The sequence below is a fragment of the Crotalus tigris genome, unplaced genomic scaffold (assembly GCF_016545835.1).
Source record: "Crotalus tigris isolate CLP2741 ecotype Arizona unplaced genomic scaffold, ASM1654583v1 scf7180000018043.2394770, whole genome shotgun sequence".
NCBI classification, from domain to species: Eukaryota; Metazoa; Chordata; class Lepidosauria; order Squamata; family Viperidae; genus Crotalus; species Crotalus tigris.
In genome coordinates this window covers 1,718,802-1,743,586 of record NW_024096792.1, presented here as the reverse complement: position 1 = coordinate 1,743,586, position 24,785 = coordinate 1,718,802, and the positions used below count along the sequence as shown (strand labels likewise).

The following is a 24,785-nucleotide window of genomic DNA, read 5'->3' as shown; positions in this document are numbered from 1 at the left end:
CCCAAAATATAAAATGAAGCCAAAGGATGAAAGTTGTACAAAGATTTATACAACTCTGAAAACCTATTAAAACTTCATAACGCTCTAAAATATATTTTTGATATTTATTGAAAATCTGGAGTACATAGGAGACTGTTTTTTTTTTTTAAAAAAAAAAATCACACTCCATTAACCTTCCTCATATGCCTTTCAAAAAAAAAAAAAAAATCTAGCAACCATCCTGCCTCAAGTGCTTTTCATTTTTCAACAGGTTACTTCAGCATTTTTTACCCAAAGCCTAGCTTTGGTTGACCTTAGCAGGTGTAAGCATTTATTTTGCAGCTACTTAAATTCTATAATTTCTCTTAATACTTCTCAATGCCTGGATGCAACATGGCCCAATGATAACCCAGAATTTCCTTAAGGATCAACTATCTCGGGAATTCTCTACTAGCAAATCTTGTTACCGACGCAAATTAGAACTCATTAGGATATCACAAATCACGCCAACATACTTTTCTGCTTAAAGGCTGGAGGAGTGGCTGCAAAAAAGAACTTGATAGATCCTTTATTACTATACTATACCATTACTATAACATAGTAAGTATAGTATACTTACTATTCTTCCAAGTTTTCCATTTCTTTAAGAGCATCAAAACTAGTTTTAACTTTTACAAACCATTTGTTTTGGTTTTCAGAAAACTTAAATTTAGAATTTCTCGATTCACAATTTTCCAAAATCTTGATTTTTGAACCAAATCCAGAACTGGAGAGACAGAGCAGAACGTGGATATTGCGATCTACCCTTCTCAGTTTGTAAGCAATGTACACATTTCAACTGTTAATATAGTTCAGAGGTAGGCAACCTTGGCTCTTTTATGATTTTGTGGACTTCAACTCCCAGAATTCCTGAGTTAGCGTGTCTGGTTCAGGAATTCTGGGTATTGAAGTCCACAAGTCACGAAAGACCCAAGGATGCCTACCCCTGAATTATAGGTTATAGGACATTTATCGCCGTTATTTCTTCCACCTCGCTCTCATCCGCAGCTCTCTCATTGCCGCCACCAAGACCCCTGCCTGAGCCTCTGTCTCTAGCCTCGCATCTACCTCCCCTTCCCCCCCCCCCATCCCAAGCCGTCCGGAGTCGATTTGCTCTGCGAATGACGCGCTTTTGCGCATGCTCCAGATGTGAGCCGAAACGTCACTTCCGTCGCGGCGGTGACCATTGCCGGAAGCGCCCGTTGGTAACAGACCTGGTTGTGGTGTAGGGTCTGTACGGTTCCGTTGAGGGGCATAAGTTGCCGGAACGGGTGGCTTCACCGAGGCCAGCTGCCATCGTGATGGAGGTAAGAAAATAGAGCGCTTTTCTTCCGACCCTTTGCACATGCCCAGGGCTGCTGCGGCCAGCTGATTCGAAAGGGAATTAGTGAAGAGGCCCTCGGTCTTTGCTGCTGGGGCTGGGTTCGCCCAACACCTTAGCCCACCACCCGCCTCCCCCAAACGGTCAGCTATGTATAGGAGCCTAATAGGGTGCCGCCTTAGGCGAATACTGCCGTGAGAGGATCAAAAGTATAAATGTAAAATGTAAATGGCAGTATAAACAGGCGTAGAATCAAAATCCCATGAAGTCTTAGTACCGCTTAGTAAGGCCACACCTGGAATACTGCATTCAATTTTAGTCACCCCGTTACAAAAAAGATGCTGAGACTTTGGGATTAGTGCAACTGGAATGATTAAAGACTAAAACATATGAAGAACGGTTGCAGGATTTGGGAATGGCTAGTCTAGAGAAAAGAAGGACCAGGGGCGACATGATAGCAGTATTCCAGTGTATGAGAGGCTGGTTTTGTACATCTGATATGAGCTTTCATGGTATTTGAGTTAGTTATAATAAGGGCATTGTCCATGCTTTTCTCTCATGGGCTAGTGCAGCGTTGTGCATGCAGATTTAGTTTGTTATTATTAAATTGTTATTAAATTTATTTGCTGCCTATCTGTCTAAATTTATTTACTGCTGAAAAATAAGGGAGCTTAAAGCAAAAGTAAAATAGAATAATAAAATAACTAGGGAAAAAGAAAACAGAATTGAAGAACTAACCAATATAATTAGTAAAAAAAATAATCCTAAATTTTCACATGCCTCAGGTGTGAAACAATTGCAATTTTTAGTTAGTAATTTTTAATTCATGCATGCCTTATCCATAAAACAATTGCAATTTAACCAAGTGAAAAAGACTAATTGAAAAGAAGAAATCAAGTAATAGAATAGAATTTTAAAAAATAGAAAGATGAAGACTTCTCCAACATATGTTCCACATTGTGATCTGTGCCTTCAGAATTCCTTAGCCAGCTGCATGGATATATAAAATAACACTTTTCAGATATAAAGATTGCCTTTACTTGTTATTTTTAAAGTTTGAAACATTCAGTAAGTCATTTAAAATAATAAAGTACTGTTTGCTCAATAATTGGCTTCAGGAATAGCATTAAGAATCTGAATGGAGATAGTTTATTGGGTGATTACCTAGCTGCTGCTTTTCTCTGCTGGAATGTATACACCAAACATAATTTCTTTGATCTAGTTTGCAATTCATTTTAAACTATGGTATGTTTAACAGTGGCTTATTGAGTAAGATGAATTGGACTAGTTCACATAACTAAATCAAAACCAACACAACTAATTCACACAGCTAATCAAAACTAACAATTCCATGTGAATGTCTTCTTGTTTATTTATTAAACATATGCTGCCCATATCACCATCAAGATAAAACTGAGTTAAACAGTATGGATGCCATTGCTAATTGAAAGGCCTATGCTTTTCCATGTAGAAATGTTCCAGTTAAGTTCCTGAAGTCTTCAGTTAAAAAAAAAAAGTTGGTTTTTAGAACTGCATGGAAAAAAAAGTCTTATCAATAAATTATTATTATCACCTCTCTCAGGGACTTCATGTAGACATTAAAGAAGAGTGCCTGAGGATTCAATCCCTCCTTCCCAATATCACCAACTAGAAACAGCTGTTCAGAAGAATGTTTTCTGTTCTCAATTCTTACAGCTAGCCAGAAAGATACCATGGTCAGTAGTACAGAAAGCAGCTTAGAAGTATGCAAAACCAGTATCATGCTCCCCGGTCATAGCAACGGGACACATCCAGGATGATCTCCATTAATTTGAGTCAGAATGTCATGTGAGCTCAAGAAATTTGTCCAACACTGTTTTTCAGTTAACTGTAGCTTACTTGGTTATTGCAGTGTTCAGGTTTTGCATGACACAGAGAATAAAATATCCAAACAGAATTGGCTAATTCAGCAAGAAACAGAATTGTTGTTGATTAAGCTCTGGCTCACCCTTGTAAAAATAGCATAGTATATTTGGAAGTTAAAGTACTAATAAAATGAGGCGTACGATGCCATTGATACCAGCCAGAAAGTGAAATAATGTGCAAATCCAAAATGGCCCGATACCATGAAGGGCTTTATAGGTCAAAACCAGTGTCTTGGGCCAAGAAACAAACTGACAACCAAAACACCTTGTGGAGCAGAGATGCAACATGTGCTGTTTTTTAGGGGGTCTCATACTTCCCGTACCACTGTATTCTTCCAGAAACCCTTCAGGAGCGGCCCCGTGTAGAGCGCATTGCAATAGTCCAATCTAGAGGTGACCTACCGTCTCACTCATATTTTGCCATTGATCCATCTGTAGTAGTACTGTAACAACAAGAACAATAGCCGCAATATACAGGTAGTCCTCGACTTACAACCACAATTGAGCCCAAAATTTGTGTTGCTCACTGAGACATTTGTTAAGTGAATTTTGCCCCATTTTTCGACCTTTCTTGCCACAGTTGTTAAGTGAATTACTGAAGTTGTTAAGCTAGTGACATGATTGTTAAGTGATTCTGGCTTCTTCATTGACTTTGCTTGTCAGAAGATCGCAAAAGGTGATCACATGACCATATTTTGGTGTTTTGTATTTTAATCTAAAAAAAAGCAGAACTTATGATTATTTTGTTTAGTGATTACTGTAGTGGTTCCTTCTGATCGGAAGGTTAGGTTTCTCCTATTCTGTTGAGCTTTGAGAGAGGGAGGAAAAGAATGAAATTTTTATGTGATTTCTTTTTCCAATCCCAGTGAGATCAGATGCTCATTTTCTTTGCTCATTGGCACATAAAGAGAAATTATGGTTATCTAGTAAGTGAATCTTTTGTTTTCATTTTTTTTCACTTCTTCATTTTATTGAAATTGTTATGGATAACTCTTTTTTCTTTGCAGGATTCAATCTGGGTGGGTCACTGGGACCAGAGGTTTCATCTTGTGAGCTTTCAGACTTGTGCTGGAGCCCATCCTCAGGGAACTTCTCTCTAACAGAATATGTGCTTTTTTTTTTCTTTTTCAGGAAGTGCAGAAGCACTCTGTCCACACTCTTGTATTCAGGTCTTTAAAGAGGACTCATGATATGTTTGTGTCTGACAATGCAAAACCTGTATCATTAGATGAAAGGAGGTAAGAAAGAGAACTAGGCATGAAATGAAAAATAGATTCTGTTTTGAACCCAGAATAAACACATTGTGCTTTAAAAATTCTGCCAAACGCTTCCATATAGGTTGTGGTTCAGCAGAATCAAATTCAAAACATTTTGGTTGTTCTAGGTTTCAGCCGAAACAAAATGTGGGATTTTTTTATATAATGAATAGGGAAGACTAGTGTGTATCTCTCTTGCATCCTCCATGTGGTTTGTACACTGATCTTCTGAGTACCTTCCTTTCTCTACCTGCCCTACTGCTAGTGACTTCAGATGCAGCATATCTAACTGACTTGGCCTCCCCCATCTATCCAATACTTCCCCCCCCCCATCTTCCCTTATGCTATATTTGAAGTTAAGGCAACCAGCAGATAGGTAAGGCAAGGAAAGCTGTCTGAAGACTAAGTGGGCTGGCCCTTTGAATATGCTATTTTTGAAGCCAAGGATAGTAGCAGCTAGCTCCTCCTGCCCACATGATCTTTCCAATGCCTCCTTTTCCTTATCTCACAATAGCTGCTACCACTGGCATTATTCGTGACTTGAATCCTGAAGTCTTGAATCGGTCAAGTGCTGAATACCATGGAAAAATAGAATGATTCCCCTTAATCCGGTTAAATAAACTTCAAGTTACTGTATGTTAAATAATCAGAATTGATTTTTGCATTTCATTCAAATTCAGAAAATACAGGAAAGTTGTATTTGAAAAAAATCTGTGTACCAGTGCATGGTATAAGTATGTATATATCAAACTTATATCTGAACCTCTGAATATATGAAACTCTACCATGATATAGTTTTATTATAGTAAAACATATGTAAAAAAATAAAGATGTAATAAAGTTTATTTTTGTGCAGCCACAAAGTTAAGATGGCAGTTAAACTCCGTACAGAGTATAGTTCTGTGCTACATATGCCTATATTGAAAGAATGTGTTCGAGAGAAGGGTTCTCATGGTGTAGTAGATTCCTATGGACACAAGCAATATCTCCAAAATCCAGGTAGGTGACAGTTACATGGGTGCATGTGTAGGTGATGGATACAGATATGACTTTAATAATCCTGAACCCTTGTTCGAGAAACACCTTTTGTAACCATATGGTCACTATCAGATGATAGTAACTATCTCTGAGCAAAGATGCTTAGGATTGTTTTATTGGATTTAAAGGATTCCCACTTTTAAAGAGAGTTGCCTGCTGACTAAAGAATGGTGGGTTGTAACTGCCTGAAGGCTTGTCATTGACTTGATTTAAGGCAGAGATATAAATCATAACATAATAATAGATTATTAGATATTTTAAAATACAAGTTAAATTAATTATAAATTAATGAAACTGGAGAGAAGAGTTAATTTCTATTTTCAGAACATGAGTTTGATTCCACTATTAATCACAAGTGGCAAGGATGAGTTCTTGTCGGTAGAGAGAGATTCTTCTTGAATTCTTAACTTATCTCCACTTGCTCAAACAATTATTTTTCTTCTGAGTTAGTCAATGTTCTTGAAATTCTAGTCAAAATAAAGTAGATCCTACAGGCTGAAGTCTATATGCACCTTGTTAAAAGAAAGAAGTATTATTTCAAATAAGAACATTCGTTAAAGTCTCAGATATTGTTCAGAATATGTTTAACAACTTTGTATTTTGCATTATGTAGCTCAGTACACTATCTCAAGATATATAGTTTTTGTTTGCATATGTTCCATTTGTTATATTTTTATTTTTCTTACTTTTTTATTTTTCTTTATTCTTAGATATGGTCAAATATTAACATTTTGTCATTACTTCATCAATTAACATTTCTTTTGTTTAATTTATTTTTATTTTTAAAGTTAATCTTATTGCTTAATTTTTTAGAATTCAAATTCATCAGTATTTCCTTTTTGTTTTTTAAAATTGATCCATTAAACCTTCTCTTTTTCTTCTCGTTTAAAATGGAAGCAAATTCACACTCTGTTTAGAGGTAATCCTCAAGTTACAAATGTAATAGAGCCTGTAAATTACATTAGTAACCCGAGGATTCGTTAATTGGATCGTGTTAAATGAACGTGATCCCTCCCTGCTTTCGCAATGCATTCATTAATCGAATGCGCAGGTCGTTAACTGCACATGAGGTATCTCAGGTTAAGGAAGACCATGGAGGGGGAAACTGCTGGAACAGGCCGCCTGCTTCAGACCACCCAAGGCCTCCCGCAATGCACTAAAATACCTCATACTCCCTTGGGATTCCCAGAATTGCTCCCCCCTCTCATTTTGCTCCGCTGGGTCTCCACAGGCCCAGTGCCTGTGGAGACTCACCTTGCAAAAAACTCCATGATCAAGCGAGCTTCTCCTCTCTGCCACAGTTTCTTTTCCTGCAATGGCAATCTGCTTTTGGAGTGCCAAGTAGCCTTGGTGAGTCTGAAGGAGCCAAAGATTGTGTCCCCAAAGGCTTCCATTCTCCATGCCAAAAGCTTTTGCTGCAGAAAATGGAGGCCTACCGGGGGCAGGAGATCGCTCTTTTTCAGCTCTCCGTCCTCAATTCCAAAAGCTTTTGCAAAAGGGATGGAACACTTTGGGGGTGCAATCTCGCGCTACTACAGGCCTCCATCCCCTTTGCAAAAGCTTTTGGAGCAGAGAATGGAGGCGTGCAGGAGGGCGATCTCACGCTTCTTCAGCTCTCGTCTTCTATTCCAAAAGTTTTTGCAAAGGGGAGGGGAGACTTTGGGGGCCCAATCTTGTGCTACTTCAGGCCTCCATTCTCTTCAACAAAACCTTTTGCAAAAGCGATAGAGCCCTGAAGTGTAGTGCAAGCGCCCCTGCAGACCTCCATCCCCTTTTCAAAAGCTTTTGGCACAGGGAATGGAAGCCTTAGGGCACAGGTCGGCAACCTGCGGCTCCGGAGCCGCATGCGGCTCTTTGAGCCTTCCCCTGTGGCTCCCAGCCTCCTCTGCCTTTGCAGAGAGAGACAGAGACAGAGAGAGGCAATTGCACTTCCCTGCTTCTCTCTCTGTCTCTCTCTGTCTCTGTCTCTCTCTCTCTCTCTCTCTCTCTCTCTCTCTCTCTGTGTGTGTGTGTGTGTGTGTGTGTGTGTGTGTGTGTGTGTTCTCCGAGAAGCTGAAAAGCTTTCTGGGCGGAGCTCCTCCCTTTGCTGCGTCTCTGAAGGAAGCAGGAAGGGCAGGAGAGAGCTAGCTAGCCCAGCTAGGCTGACTCAGGAATTCTGGGAGTTGAAGTCCATGAGTCATAAAAGAGACGAGGTTGCCTACCCGGAGGTTGTTGGACAACAGCTTGAAGCTTGCCAGGTGAGCAGCAGATAGGAGGGGGGGGAGAAAGAGAGAGAGAGAAAGAGAGAGAGAGGGAGAGAGAGAGAGTGGGGGAAGAGGAGTGGCAGACCAAGGGCAGATAGAGAGGGAGGGAGAGAGAGACCCTTTTGACATCTAAAATGAAGATAACACTGCATATATCCTTTTTTTTACCCTTGTGTGTATGTAATTTTATTCTCTTAAAGCATTCTCTTGGTGATCATTGTTTTAATAGTATGGATATTCCCAAGAGTCATATTTTTACTTTTATTTTTAATGTGTATATGTGTGTGTGTGTGTCTGTGTGTGTGTGTCTGTGTGTATATATATACACATACACACACACACACACACATACACATACACACACCTATAATAAAGGTAAAAAAGGATATATGCAGTGTTATCTTCATTTTAGATATCAAAAGGGTTTTACGGCTCCCAGTGTTTTGTTTTTGGTGGGAAACGGGTCCAAGTGGCTCTTTGAGTGTTTTGGGTTGCCTACCCCTGCCTTAGGGGATGTGATCCTGCTTCTGCCTTAGCATATTCTTGGGTTTAAAGTGTGCACATATGTTGTGTTGGTTGAAAATCCTCTTGAGCTTTTCAGACATTCAGATATGTATTTATATACATATACACATATTCATAATGTGATTTTTCCACATTTAGTATTCTGTACAAATTCAAATGATGGTTGCAGTTTGGAATCATGATGGGAGTTGTATGTAATTATTAAATGATTGTTTTTACTCTTCTATAAATGACTTAATACATCTCTTAATGTTTAGGAGAAGATAGTGATTATTTGATAACAGGAACACATCCCTATCCTCCTGGACCCGGTGAGTAAGCTTATTGACAAATACAATTATGTTTAGGTGGAAATCGGTGGTATTCTAGAACAGGATCTTAAGGAAGATGTCATTGTATATTAAGGTGGAGCGTAATGATACAAACATTGATTTGAAAACAGTTTGAGTGCATCTTTTATGAGGGAATTTTATAAATGATCTTTATTGCTTTTGGTAGTATTTATGATACCTTCTGTTACCGTGCCTAATAGTTTAAAGCAGGTATATTGCGAGTCTTTTAATTCAATTCTCTGCCCAGGGCAACATTCCTCAAACCTCCCAGGCAAATAATAATAATAATAATTGCACCTGCAACATAACACCCCAGACTTAACAATTGTTGATAAGAAAGACAAAAAGTCTGGATAGTGGACGTGGCAGTGCCTGGAGACAGCAGAATAGACAAGAAAGAAATGGAGAAGATAACAAAATACAAAGACCTACAAATAGAAATAGAAAGACTGTGGCAAAAGCAAGCAAGGGTAGTACCAATAGTTATAGGCGCCTTGGGTGCAATCCCAAAACAACTGAAGCACCACTTGAATACCATTGGCATTGACAAATTCGCTATTAGTCAATTGCAAAAGGCAGCCTTACTAGGAACTGCTTCCATCCTGCGATGATACCTGTAATACCATCAAACATCCACATCTACCTATCCCAGGTCCTGGGTAAGGACTCGATAGGTAGACAAAATGCCAAATCCAGTCTGAACATCTGGCTGACTGTGCGATGATCCATGATGATGATGATAAAGTTGGAAGGGACCTTGGAGGACATTTAGTTGAACCCCCTGCTCAGGCAGGAAACCTATACCATTTCGGACAAATGGCTTTCCAGTTTCTTCTTAAAAACTTCCAGTGTTGGCGCATTCACCGCTTCTGGAAACAGGTTGTTCCACTGGTTAATTGATTGCCCAGCCTTCATTTGAAAAACTTCAGTGGTGGAGCACTTATGATTCAGGAGACATACTGTTCCACTGCTTAATAGCTCTCACAGCAAGGAAGTTTCTTAAATTTCGATCTCTCTCTGTAAACACTCAAACCAAATATCTATTGGTTTTTGTCCTACTGTCAGGGTAGAAAAAGCCTGTGTTGTTTTCCTATGACAGCTCTTACAAATATTGGAAGATTGCTATGGGTCTCCCCTCAACCTTATCTTCTTTTAAGTTAAACACACCCAGTTTTGAAAGTATTCGTAAGATTTAGCCTCTAAGCCACTCAACATCTTGCTATCTTCTCTGCATTCTTTTTTAGCTGCTCAGCAACCTAATGGAAGAATTCATCCATTATTAGACATTGACACAAACAAATAGAATACTTTAAATTAAGACAATTAACAGGATGCCAGATATTTTTCAAACTTTTAAACAAGGAATATATTCGTTCACTTGTCTATTTACTACCAGTAGATTTACATCGTTAAATTTTTTTGAATGTTGTCTCTTTTTATATAGCTTCAGAAAATCTTATTCAAATTCATGTATTATGTACATTACAAATCATAAAATTCTTTAATCTGATTTTAGTTTTTAATGTCTGCTTCCAGTCACTGAATTTTCAAGCTCCTATTTAATTTATGCAATATGAAATGAATGTTTTAACTTGTTTAAAAACTATTGTGAAACTGGTCTTTTTTAAAATTTAAAAACCTGATTACTTTTAATGAGTACTAATAAAACTAAGCAGTTGAAATACAGCATTTGCCGTATACACAGACAGACTGTAATGATTTAAAAGCATTCAAAATTAAAAAGTCTATTAAATAGAATAATAATTGAAGTGGGCAATATTCCAATATAGAATATGTCTGTTATCAGTTAAAAACTTCACATAGAATTCCTTTGATTTCCCTGACTACATAATTGCTTGAAGAAGTAATAATTGTTCCTTTATGTATTGCAAAATGAAAAACGGTACATTGATTAAATATATAATTTATAACATAAATAAGCATTTAGTTGTTAACATTTTATTGTTTTTGATTATATTCTCTTTCCTTTTTAAAATAAACAAGGCGTGGCTCTGACTGCAGACACTAAAATCCAAAGGATGCCTAGTGAATCAGCATCTCAGTCATTAGCTGTGGCACTGCCTCCTTCTCAATCCAAGTAATTATATTTCACTTATTAATTAGCTAAGATACCAAAATGACATTTCAGATTCATTTGCAAAGCACAGTGACATAAAATGGTATTTGTTAACTCATAATGGTGTGCTCCATTTGATTATGTTCTTTGTAATTGTTTAGCAAGACGTTATTTACTGTTGATAATTTAAGAAAAAAAATAAAACAGGGACTTACATCAAAGGGCAAAACAGAAGCAGCCTGTAAGTAGATACTTTTTCTGTTTCTGAGGGCTTTTGTGTGCCATAAAGGATCTTTTGATGAAAGCTACCAGGACGCAATCCATGAATAATACAATCTTAACAGGCTTCTGTTTGGTAACCATTTCAGTTTAATAGGGCATACATTCAAGTATGCTTGTTAACTAGGCAATCTTAAAAATATGAAGAAATAAATTGCAGTATAAATGACCTGATAATTAACTTCAGCTCATCAATACATTATGGCTACATTAATACTGGCGTTAAAAAGGAAGAGGAGCCAAATAAGGACAGATCTGTTTGGTCTAGCATTTTTTTCCCCCAATAGCCAGCCAGGAAGGCACACAAGTGGGATGGGTGTAATTTGCTTACTTAGGCTTCTGTGCTGTCACATTTTAATATCTCTGGCAAATTATACTACAATTACAACAATCTCCTGTTTAAAAAATCCAAAATTTTCAGTTACTCAGTCACAGTACAATATAAATTTATTCCTTGAAGACTTTAAAGAAGGACAGTGTTTTAATACCTTTCAGTATAGAATAGAATAGAATAGAATAGAATAGAATAGAATAGAATAGAATAGAATAGAATAGAATAGAATAGAATAGAATAGAATAGAATAGAATAGAATAGAGCTGGAAGGGACCTTGGAGGTCTTCTAGTCCAGGGCTTCTCAACCAGTGGTACAGGTACCACCTGTGGTACATTGGCACCTGGCAGGTGGTATGCGGCCATCCTAGAAAAGTGGTAGTGGGGGAGGGGAATGAGCTGAACCGGTGGCAGCACTGCACAAGCCTGAGCAAGAGATGGCTGGAGCTGCAGGGCTGTCAGGGCTCAGCAGAAGCGCCAGGGGCTGTCAGGGCTCAGCGGAAGTGCCAGGATCAGCGCCAGGCTCCAGCTGGAACTCGGCACTGATCCTGGAGCTTCTGCTAAGCCCAGAAGAAGCGCCAATCAGCTGGAATGTTGCAGCATCTCCAGGGTCTTTTGATTTAATTCAGATGCTTGGCAACTGATTCATATTTATGATGGTCACAGTGTCCCAGAGTCATGTGAAGTGACCAAAACCTGCTGCAGCCACCCAGCAGATGAGGGGGAATAAAAACCAAACACCCCCCCCCACTCCACCCCTGCTGCCAATCCTCAACAGAAATGCTCACAACAATGGAAACCTCGGACAGGAGAAAGAGCGCCACCAGGCGGGCGGCAGGTGTCTTGCTCAGCTGTGGCTTGGGGGGCACTTTTTTCAGTGCCATTGTAACTTCGAATAGTCACTAAGCGAATTGTTGTAAGTCGAGGACTACCTGTACTTTATCACTTTTTCTTTTCTTTTTTTTGTCATCAAGTTTTTGACACCTTGCTAGGCGACTGGTGGTACTCGGATGTTGCCATATCCTAAAAGGGGTACAATGGGTGAAAAGGTTGAAAAGCCCTGTTCTAATCCAGCCCTCTGCTCAAGCAGGAGGACCTACCATCTCATATACCTATACCATTATTAGAGAAGGAGCCATCTAGCTATTCTAGGAGGAAGACATATCCAGAAGACCTGCTATTTCTTGAAAGACCTATTCCAGGTCTTATCGTTTTTTTATTCTTATCTCCAGCAATCCTTTTGGACATTTACTCTTCCATTAGCAACAAAGCAACATACTTGCCTCAATGAATGTGCATTTATTTCGTGTGTCTTTGGTATTATGACAAGTACTGATGTAAACAATAATGCAAGATAATAGTGAAAATTTGTAAAACCTTAGGCTCATGAAATACTATGGAATCTAATAGTCATGCTTGAAATGGTGCTACTTATTACCAGTTTAGCTGGAGTGTAGTCTGAACATATTTGTTTGTTCTGCACTAACATGATATTCCAAAGGTTTTCTTGAGTAGGTGTATTGTCAGTTATATACAAAGTCAGAACTCTTTATGGAGGTAATATGTCCACATCATTTTTTCTCTTTTCAGAATAGAATCAAGTAGAACTGCTGCTGGCGTAGGTGATATATATAGACATGCTGGGATGCCTGAGCGTTCACAGCCTCCAGGTTTGACTATGGTAAGTTTCAGTAATAGGGACCCTCTAATTAATCTAATCTAATCTAATTAATCAGATTATATTCTAGTCTCCTAATGAGCTAGAAAGAGCATAGACTTTTGTGACAGAATTATATTATAGGCCCCTGCGAGAGTAGTTCAATGAAGAAAAAGATATGATGTCATGTTTGTTCAATTTATAGGCTCTGATGGAAGCTGGTGGGAATAAAAATTCTGCATTAATGGCCAAAAAGGCTCCAACAATGCCAAAACCACAGTGGCATCCACCATGGAAGCTATACAGAGTAAGTAGTAAATATATTAGAACTATTTATTGCCAGATAAATAGTTTGTTAAACGTTGGACTAGTTTTAAATGGGAATACGAAACTATATGCTGAGATTATTAGAAGAATAAGCCTATTCTGACCTTGAATTCAGTACTATCACTCCTACTTCAATATGCTTTAGGCAGGTTGGAAACATCTATAAATAAAGTAACAGCATTCTGATTAAAGTTTATTGACTGAATCAAGGTCAAGTCATATTTTTGTTCGGTCTTGTTCTAGTAAATCGTAACTAAATAGCAATTTCTGTGACTTAAAATTTGAAGTAATGTTTCTAATCACTTCAAAGTAGCAGAGAAGATAGCAAAGAGAACTTGATGTAGAAACTCATTCCAACTATTTTTAGGTCAAATAGCTTGGTCTTGTGTGGAATACTATTGGCAGAACTGTCAGAGTGACTGGAACCATTTTTTTAAAGGCCCCATTCTTTAGAACTTCATGGAAACATATTGTATGTAGAGCCCCTTAGAAGCATCTACCGTATTTTCCGGTGTATAAGACGACTTTCTAAAGCATGCAAATCGGGGATCGTCTTATATGCCGAATTGTCTTATACGCCGGAAATTACGGTAGTTTCCAGCGTATAAGACAACTTTCTAAGCATGCAAATCAGCTCCGAAATCGGGGGTCGTCTTATACACCGAGTCATCTTATACGCCGGAAAATACAGTAGTTCATTATACTCATGTGCACAGTAACTGACTTACTCATTTATTCTCAAATACAGTCCAAAAAAAAGTAACACAAGTTCACAAGTTCATTTTAAAATTGAAGAAAGGTATAGACAATTTATCTTTGTTTATACCATCAAGGGGGGGGGGACTTAAAAAGATGAAAATGATGCAACTTGGGGGGGGAAAAAACAAAGCTCCAAACTCTGAAGTTTTAACTAATATAGTACTGACCATTTTAATATAGCTCTGTGCATTATAGAGACAAAAGCTGTTGCAAAGGAATTAGCCCTAGAAGGCAGCAAGAAAAATAATCTTATTTTGAATAAAATTTGAAATTACAAACTCTTAAGAATTCCTGATCGTGGCTGGATATGCTGTGGTGGCGCAGTGTAAGAGCCCTGGTGGTGCAGTAGTTAGAATGCAGCATTGCAGGAATTTGACCCTGAGCAGCTCAAGATTGATTCGGCATTCCATCCTTCTGAGGTTGGTAAAATGAGGACCCAGATTGTTGGAGGCAGTACGTTGACATTTTAAACTGCCCAGTGAGTGCTGTAAAGAGCGATATACAAGTCTTATTGGTGTTGCTATTTGTACATAATGATTATCCTAATTTAGTGCAGAACTGGGCAACCTGCATCCTATATAGGTTTTGCAATTTCCTTTGGAACCCCATAATCATTATTCATTGAACATTGGCAACATTATAGTTACTGATAAATTTGAGGCCAAACAAACTTTTTGTTATGTAACTGCTTTAAGCTGTCAGGGTTGATATTTTATCTAAACTGATAAACTATTCTATAACTTTTTTAGGTTATCAGTGGACATTTGGGATGGGTGAGATGTATTGCAGTTGAACCAGGAAATCAGTGGTTTGTTACTGGCTCTGCTGACAGGACTATAAAGGTGAGATGTTGACTTAATTGTAGTCCAGTACTTTTTATATTATTTCAGTAATATACTTCATAATAGTGCTTTAGTAATATCCACTTCAGTATATTTTATTATTCTTTATCTTTGCCTATAGGCCAAATTGTTTAAGTGTGTTAGTATTCCCAAACTGGGATTAGTATAGTAAAGTATTTTTCCAGTCTTTCTACCATCGTGAATATATTTTGCATTCTACTAAGAACTTCGAGATGTTGCTCAGTTAGAATAACAGATGTCTATGTGTGTTATTTCAAAGACATCAAAGATGTATTTTTTCTCATTACAGATTTGGGATCTTGCAAGTGGCAAATTAAAACTGTCTTTAACAGGACATATTAGTACAGTTCGAGGTGTAATAGTCAGTGGAAGAAGTCCTTATCTTTTCTCATGTGGGGAAGATAAACAGGTGAAATGCTGGGATCTTGAATATAATAAGGTAACTAAATGAACTTGAAGGTTGGAATCTTTCAGCAGTGTAATGATAATGGAACATTCAGTGCTGATTGTAATATGTTTACGTCCAGGTTATTAGGCACTACCATGGCCACCTTAGTGCTGTGTATGGTTTGGATTTGCATCCAACAATAGATGTGCTTGTAACTTGCAGCAGAGATTCAACAGCCCGTGTAAGTAAAGCAGAAATATTTATATATGTGTATATTTTAAAAAACGTGTTTGTCCCTGTGGAAACTAATATGATTTTTTTTTGTCATTAGCTATTTATACTCTCTTTTAAAAATCTTCAGATTTTACTAATTCTAGTCAATCAGATAAAGATGCTGCACCCCAGCATCCCAGGGTGCACAACTGAGTGCACTGAGATACTTTTGCAAAATAATCAAATTTGGGGAGTACTGTTTAATACTTTTGTTTTAAGGGTTGGGAGTAGAAATAAGAGAGATCCCTGGGGCTGCAAACAGTTGTAATCTGTGCTTTATCATCAAAGGCTTACAAAAATAAGCTGAGCAGTTTCAGTTCTTCTCCTTAGCATAACAAACCATGCCAGTGGCGGAAAGTGCTTGTGTGTTCCTGTTATTTTCCTACACAAATACACCCAAAGGAACCCCAAATGCCCAATTGAGAATTGAGACAGGCATGCCCCAAATCCAGGTAAGAGCCTGGAAGATGATGATCATTCACTGGCTTAAAATGCATTTCTTTCCAGAGGGACTGTCCCCGTTAGTGCTGACTGACAACTTCCCCTCCCCCTGGAAACAGGCAATAGATCATAAATTGGGCTCTTACGGGCTCTCTTCGGTATTCTTAATGTCCCTAGGTTTTGACCAAGCAAAGCAAGTCATATTTAATAGAATGAAGGACATGGAGTTCCAAGAAGAACTAAATAGGTTGCCTCGCCACAGTAGGGATAAAATCAAACAGGGTGTATGGGAATCGGCAAGATATCTGAATGATCTGACCTTCCCAAAACAAAGAATAGCTTTCTTCAGAGCCAGATTTAACATTCTTCCCTCAGCACTCCTCCACGGCAGGTATAAGAGAACACCAGTAGCAGAACAGGTATGTATATGTGGTAAAGGCGAAGTCGAAGACATCTCACATGTTTTATTGTACTGTGAGTTATACCGAGTTTATAGGTCAGCATATATTCTCCCTTATTAGAGAGATTGCCAGGGAGGGCAGACAATTTTTATGTAGGCTTTCTCCTGCAGGACTCAAACCCTTCTATCACGCATGCAGTGGCAAAATACTGTGTTGCTGCAATGTCCACAAGAAAAAAAATTGGTTACAGATTTATAGCCGTCAACTTGTGCCAATTTTTGGGAGATATCTCTAATAATTTTTGGAACATTATATTTACTCACACACTAATCGGCTTTCCGCTCACGTAAATTAGGGAGTGACCCTAACATTTTGAGAACATGTATTTTCTTAACAGGGATGTTATTAATGTCAGTACTATTTTTATTTTTATTTTTTTCTTAATATATTGTAAAAAGTGATGTCTATTGCTGGTCTATAACCATAATAAAGTTGTTGTTGTTGTTATTATTATCGTTATTCCTATACAAATACTGTTCTTACCGTATATGGGAGTTCATAATGATACTATGGTCAACAGGATCCGGAGTGATGTGCTCATAGTTATAAACAAATGGAAAGTTTGTTTAATAAAGATTGTTTATTGTTGTACTTAATTGTTCAAATGTATGATCTTATTAGATCTGGGATGTAAGAACAAAAGCTGGTGTGCATACATTGTCAGGACACACGAATGCTGTGGCAACAGTGAAGTGCCAAGCAGCAGAGCCACAGATTATCACAGGTATGATGAATGCTGCTTGTTAAAGTGGAACATAATTCAGTAAGTCGATCCTATAGCCAACTTGCACACAGTTGCTTGTGGTTTAATAAAATCCTTCCATTTGTTGCGTTCTAGTTAAGCATTTGTAGCTTTCAAACCATGCAAACATTTTAAATAATTCTGCATATAGCTAAGAACTCTGGGTATAAACAAGTATAAATGCCCAGAATTTAAAAAAAAAATATATTGAGAGCATGAGAATCTTGAATGCTTTTCAGAGTTGTTATTGGATTGCAGCTAGCACTTTTGCAAGAGGCAAATAAATTTGTTAAGTTTTGAAAAACTGTCTTGCAAAAGAGGAGAAGGTCTTTCTTAAAATCATCTCTTTTCTGCTTTGGCCACAAATGAACTAGAATATATACGTGTCTCTGCAGCGGTTCCAGTCGTGGCTCCTGGGACATTCCCTGGACCTGTGGTAGAACAGAGAGGGTGCATCCTGTATGATCTCTGTATTGCTGTAGCATTCATTGGGGTGCCAGAAATAATACCAGTATCTCTACCATCTTTCTTATCTTAGTAAGACTCAAAGCAGTGGGAAGATTTTCAAGTGCAGGGGAAACAGAAACGTTCAGTAAAAGCAAAATATGGTCAAAGTATATATCTATATTACTTCTTAAATTCATTTCTTCACTGCAGGAAGTCATGACACCACCATACGTCTCTGGGACTTGGTAGCAGGAAAAACACGGGTCACGTTAACAAATCACAAGAAATCGGTTAGAGCAGTTGTCTTGCATCCAAGACAGTAAGATTTTCCATGTTTTTTTTTTAAAAAAAACAGGCTTTTAAAAATGTAAATATACCATTTTTAGTTCAGATACGTCAGACTACTAGTCATGAATTCAATACTGTGCTGCCCATTTAAGGCAATAATTTGCTCTAGTAGTTGTAACTATTAGAAGAATGTATTATTGCAATGTCACATGACCTTGTAAGCTTTTGATCATTGCTTGAACTTTTCCTTCATCAAGGCCAGAGGGTTTGTGTGCAAAAGTGTTCCAATATCTCAGGGGCTGCCCCAAAGAAGAGGGAGTCAAGCTATTTTCCAAAACCTCTGAAGGCAGGACAAGAAGCAATGGATGGAAACTAACCAAAGAGAGATGCAACCTAGAACTAAGGAGAAACTTCCTGACAGTTAGAACAATTAACCAGTGGAACAACCTGCCTCTAGAAGCAGTGAATGCTCCAGCACTGGAAGTTTTTAAGAAGAGACTGGACAGCCATTTGTCTGAAATGGTATAGGGTTTCCTACCTGAGCAGGGGGTTGGACTATATGACCTCCAAGGTCCCTTCCAACTTTATTATTATTATTAAGTTGGTCCAATGTACAGCACAACAAGATTATATAAAACTAAAGCTGCCATCTTGTACAGGCTTACTTAGATTCTATTTCACTAAAATCAGTGAGGTTTGGTGTTTATTCTTAGATTTAAATAGTTCATTTCTTTACACAGATGAAGGCAGTATGCCTTCTGCTGTCTTTGTTCCCCTTTTATATCTCAGTAAGAGACTGAGAGTGGTTGGATTTGCAAATTAAGCCACAATATGATTTGTTTCATTTAGACTTAACACATCAACTTACTGCGACTTCTAAAATTATTAGAAAATACCTTATGAGCCGAGGTGGCGCAGCAGTTAGAGTGCAGTACTGCAGGCCACTTTAGCTGACTGTTCAGCAGGTCAGCGGTTCAAATCTCACCGGCTCAAGGTTGACTCAGCCTTCCATCCTTCCGGGGTAGGTAAAATGAGGACCCAGATTGTTGGGGGCAATGTAAATATATATATATATATGAATTGCTTACTGGTGTACACCGCTTAGAGAGTGCCTGCACTTAAAGCGGTATATACGTCTCATAAATAAATAAATAATATTCTCACCAAATAGAGCTATTTATTTGGGGGGGAAAATGTTTATCAGAAAATACCTTCTAATATGCGACTCACCAAATAGAACTGTTTATGTGAGGAAAAATGTGGTCTACTTTGGTGGATTATTCCCATTCAGTAAATCTTTGATTTTATGATCTTTAATTGAGTAAAGTAGCAGGAGGCATGATGCCTCAGTAGTTAAAGATACTGAGCTTCGGACATTACCCCTGAATTGTATCTGAAGAGGGATGAGAGGGAAGAAAGGAGAGGAGAGAGAAAAGAGTAAAGGAGGGGAGAAGGAAGTAGGAAGGTTGGAGGAGAAGAGGAGAAGTGGGGAGAAAGGGAGGAGAGTGGTAAAGGAGAGGAGAGTAAGAAGAGGGAAGTAGGGAAGAGAAGAAAGGGAGAAAGAAGGTAGAGAAGAAGGAGTGTGGATACGGTGAAAGGGGAAATGGGCGAGCAACACCAAAAGTCATGTGTATGTATTTATTTCATTTTATTAAAAGTATCTTATATATGAATGTAAAAAGAATGTATGTTAACATCTGATAAATATTACGGTATGTGTATGGGGAAGAGTTTGGAAAAATAAAAAAATTATTTTAAAAAAAAAAAGATACTGAGCTTGTCAGTTGGAAAACTGACAGCCCAGGTTCAAGACCCGAGTGCTGTGAAATGGGGTGAGCTCCCGTTCCTGCCCCAGCTCCTGCCCACCTAGCAGTTCAAAAGCCGTTCAAATGTGAGTAGATTAATAGGGTCCGCTTCGGTGGGAAGGTAATAGCATTCCGTGTGACCACAGAAAATGGCTTCAGGCAGTGCTGGCTCTGTCGGCTAAGAAATGGAGGTGAACACCGTGCCCTAGAGCAGTGGTTCTCAACCTTTCTAATGCTGTGACCCCATAATACAGTTCCCCATGTTGTGGTGACCCCCAACCACTTATATATCACCAGGTGCCAGGGGCATGGCTAAAGAAAAGAGGGGGAAAAATGGCGGACAGCCTTGTTTGGCGACCCCCGTGAAATGGTCGTTCGACCCCAAATGGGGTCCCAATCCACAGGTTGAGAACCACTGCCCTAGAGTAAGACATGACTGGACAGGGGAAACCTACCGTGGACAAAATCTCATACCTTTCTGGGTATTATACAAGCCCATTTTATACTGAATAAACTAAACGTGTATCAATTTTCCTTCCTGTTTTATGTATGTATAATTTCCCGTTCATATTTAACAATATTTGGCCGTAACAGACATCCTACCCCTCATTAATCAGTTACTTCGTTTTCAAACAAGCAAGTCTATGGTGCTTAAATTACTGGCTGAAGAGCTTAGGCTTTCTAGTTGCTGCTGAACGTCAAGTTCCGTATAGTTTTACTATTAATAACGTGGACTGAGATCACTGGAAGTTGTAATTCAAAAACATATGGAAAGCCAAGTTTCTTTGTCACCAAAAATAATTCAGAGGAAATAGTTAAACGTTGAAATTGTAATTTTCTGTAAACTGTAAACTTTAATTATTGGTTGTTAAAGTTTACTAGAGTTTATTACAGTTTCAATGTAATAAACCCTGGTAACTTTAACAACCAATAATTAAATACTGATTAATTAGGCATCCAATAGTTACTAAGATCTTAATATATATTTTCTTACAGATACACATTTGCATCTGGGTCTCCAGATAACATAAAACAGTGGAAATTCCCTGATGGAAATTTCATCCAAAACCTTTCTGGCCATAGTGCAATTATCAATACGTTGGCTGTGAACTCAGATGGAGTCCTGGTTTCTGGAGGTAAATTAAAATTTATGTATGATTTCAAAACAAATTCTATTTTGCTATTATGCACTGTAAGACTCATGATACAGCTATTCTAAAGCTCTGATTATTTAGAACTTACTGCCAGACTTAACAATTACCATGAACATATGCAGACATCAGTGTTGGAAGGATTTAATATGGGTTTTCAATTTATTTTGGCTCTTAATTTTTGGAACGGTAACCTGTCACTATGCACAGGATGTTAATATCCATCGTATCTAACCAGTAACCATGCAGTGACACTGAGAATCCACAAATTACTTACTTCTTATTTGAAATGTCCTTGCCCAAGTTTCAGCATCTTATCTCCTGTAAGATTTTCCTTCACAAAGGCAAATGTGAATATATTTACTTCACATTCTCAGCGAAAACTAAGTTGTTTTAATTTTTGTGTGTGTATATATATATATATATATATATATATATATATATATATATATATATCTTTGGTTGTTCGGGTTTTCTCCCGCCTAAAATAGGAAGTGTCTTGGCGTTTCGACGAAGTCCCATTCGTCATCTTCAGGCTGGTGTTTTCATTGCTGCTCGAAGCACGAAGCTGAAAACACCAGCCTGAAGATAACGAATGGGACTTCGTCTAAACGTCGCCAAGACACTTCCTATTTTACGCGGGAGAAAACCCGAACAACCAAAGACCCACATACAAACACCCGCGAAAACCTCAGAAAACGTGTGTATATATATATATATATATATATATATATATATATATATATATATATCTGTTGTACAGCCATGTTCTTAGGAGAGCTTTCAGTGAAAGCAAATTCAATCCCATTTAAATATGTATGCCAGGATAAATGTTACAGCAAGTTTAGCCTAACACAAGAAACACAGATATAAAAGATTTCTATATGATGCCAGTATTTTAGCAGAAGAATTTTGGGAAGTTTCTTTTTTTCTGGGCTTTCTAGTCAGCCCTCCTAGATACTCTAGTGTTATGTTTGGCTATAATTCCCATTGTGTATATAACCCACTACTTGAAAATGGGCATGACTAGGAGGCTATCTGCAATATATATTAACTGCAGATAGTATCAGTATAAATTGCAGGAAACTAAAATACCATATCTTAGTAGAACACTTGTAATGTTTAAATTTTTCTAGAAGTTCATCCTAGTGAGATCAGAGGGGCATAGAGATGCATTGTTAATCCTAATACATATGAATTGTGTGGGTGCAAACAGATCTGGATTATGGTGGATATAGTCAGTCTTTAGAATAACTGTTCTATATACTTGAATTGTAACTTTGAATAAACATGCCAGTGTTTTATTTTCAGCTGACAATGGTACAATGCACCTTTGGGATTGGAGAACTGGGTACAACTTCCAGAGGGTGCATGCAGCTGTGCAGCCTGGCTCTTTGGACAGTGAATCTGGAATATTTGCTTGTGCATTTGACCAATCTGAAAGCAGACTTCTTACAGCTGAAGCTGATAAAACTATAAAAGTCTACAAAGAAGATGATTCTGCGGTATGTGGGGTGTTTTTTAATAATATTTTACAGCATAAAACTAAGTTAAAGATACATTTAGTACACGTATTCTGAAATTAATCTCAAAAACATATTTAAGGCTGAACTATAATGAAATAAGGTTCCCAAACAACATTTTACACAAGTGGAAACATTATTTTTTAAAAATGGGGTTTATAAGTTGAGTTCAGTTGCCTGTCCAGTAGAAGCTGTTTTTCAATTTTAATAGAGTAATTGTGAGAACACTATAGGTGGTCAGATATTTATTCAGTTTGGCTAATATATGTATTTATGGTTGTATTTTAAAAGTAGTGAACTACATTTTATAGAACAATTTTACATATATCCACTCATAAGAAAGTTCAACTTAGTTTTGTGGAATTTATTTCCAAATAAATTTATGAGATTTCAACCTTGCTTTCGCATTTAGTATAGCAGTATATAGTGATGTATAAAGGAAGATATATCAAAACAAACCAACTGGTTGAATTCTGGTAGTTCACAAATGACAAGAAATCGCTCTTAGACTGTTTAGCAAAATATCTGATTAATGAAAATAGTAAAATAGAGTACTCGCTTTCAAAAACAATTTTAATTCTTCTGTTTCTTAGTTGATGCTGTGGTTTAGGTGAAATATTTCAGTGGGACTATTTAAATTCTTCCCCAGACTGTTAATCGTGGATAACCTGAAATGAAACAGGAAATAAATCCATTTGTACTTTTTTTGTGTTTCCACACCACTGGTGACTTTCTATAGCTGTTAAAATTAAAAAAGAAATGGGGAATATTGATAGAGAAGATATGGCATTGAGTTCCTCCTCAGTTAGGGATTAATTGGGAAGTTAGTACAACTAACTGTTATAAGTAAGAAATAACAAAGTAGCCTCAATTAGCATATCATTTGGGATTGTATTCAGGAATTCCCTAGAGCCAGTCTTAGGAAATATGTAACTGTAGCATATGCAAAGTTAGAATTGGGTTAGAACTCTTTTTCTTCTTCTTTATTCTCTCCAGACTGAAGAAACTCATCCTGTTAGCTGGAAACCTGAAATCATCAAGAGAAAACGATTTTAATAAGACCAAACCTCCATTGATGTGCCATAATCCTGACTCTTTATTACATAGCCCAAGCACTGCTAAAGCCATTGCTTCTGTTTGCAGTTTTTATGTTTTGTATTGCTTTCTTCTAGGAGTTTTATCTTTTCTCTTATCTTAGAAAAATCAGCTACAATTATTATACATGTCTGAAGAAATCAGAGTACATTACATAGCAGTAGCAAACCATGAAATGTTTGCATGTCTTTCTGTGTGGACGGAAGGCAGTGCTCTTTTCTTTCTGCTTTCTTTGATGAAGAAGTAATGTTTGAAATTTTGATGATTTTTTTTTTTTTAAGAAAAATACTGATATAGTACTCCGTCCTGGGACCCTGAGTGGTAAAATTGTCAAGGGAAAACAAAAGCCATTGTAGTAATGATTCACGTCCTTAATACAATGTGCTGCTTGTCAAGATGTAATGCAATACATTTCATTTCCCCTAAAGTAGAAGACTTGAACTGCAGTCTCACATGTTGAACATGCATCATTCTGCTTGAGTCATGGTTCTATTTTTGCCTATCCCATATTGGAATCATCATTAAAATTTTATTGACACAGCCTTTGTAAAAAATAATTTGATGCTTGTCTCTTCCATTTTTACATACATATTTATGAAAGCTTAAAAACAAAGTGAAGGTAATACATTGGAAAGAATATAGAATACATTTCAGAAATCGCATACAGTGTGCTTTTCAGCTGAAATGAAATACCCTTGTATATGGGTGGATTTTGCTTAAATATAGTGGCAAAGTGTTCCTTATTTTGGTTTGTGAGTGCGGCCCTTCAACAACATTGAAACTTCCGTCTGGGTAGTATGACCTCCATCGCTTTTCAGAAACTTCTGTTAGGAGGGACTGGAAAAGTCATTGTCCATCTTTTTCTTTCTGTTTTGGATTTTGCTTATTGCTTCAAGAATTTGTCTAACATGAATTGAAATCCTTAGCTTTTTCTCCCTCTCCTTAAGTTTCATGGTGAATTGTAAAGAAGACAATTTGGATATAAATGATATAATGTCTTCACTTAAACTTTCTAAAAAATGTTTGAAGTATGTATTATATGTATGCTTGTATTTGTTCACATGTAATATTGTCAGTAGCATGCTTGATTTGTTACTGTTATCGATGTAATTTCCATATAACACCTGAGGCTATTGAGGATTTAAGTTTTGATGAAAATATGCAATTGCTGTAGAAAGCTTTTGTTACAAAGATCATATATGTTACAAGTGTGTGATAATACATTTTAAGTACCTGAAAAA

The 24,785-nt window shown here is 37.5% G+C and overlaps 1 protein-coding gene across 1 annotated transcript; it reads left to right on the top strand.

Annotated features, from left to right (window-relative positions):
* Positions 1–1,191: 1,191 nt before the first annotated feature.
* PLRG1 (pleiotropic regulator 1) lies at positions 1,192–24,785 on the top strand. Its single transcript, XM_039346998.1, has 15 exons — positions 1,192–1,325; positions 4,375–4,481; positions 5,356–5,498; positions 8,563–8,616; positions 10,642–10,735; positions 12,915–13,005; positions 13,187–13,288; positions 14,817–14,909; positions 15,220–15,369; positions 15,458–15,559; positions 17,115–17,217; positions 17,893–18,001; positions 20,772–20,911; positions 22,238–22,431; positions 23,446–24,785. Exons 1-15 carry the CDS (start codon positions 1,320–1,322, stop codon positions 23,503–23,505), a joined length of 1,548 nt encoding a protein of 515 aa, XP_039202932.1. The 5' UTR covers positions 1,192–1,319; the 3' UTR covers positions 23,506–24,785.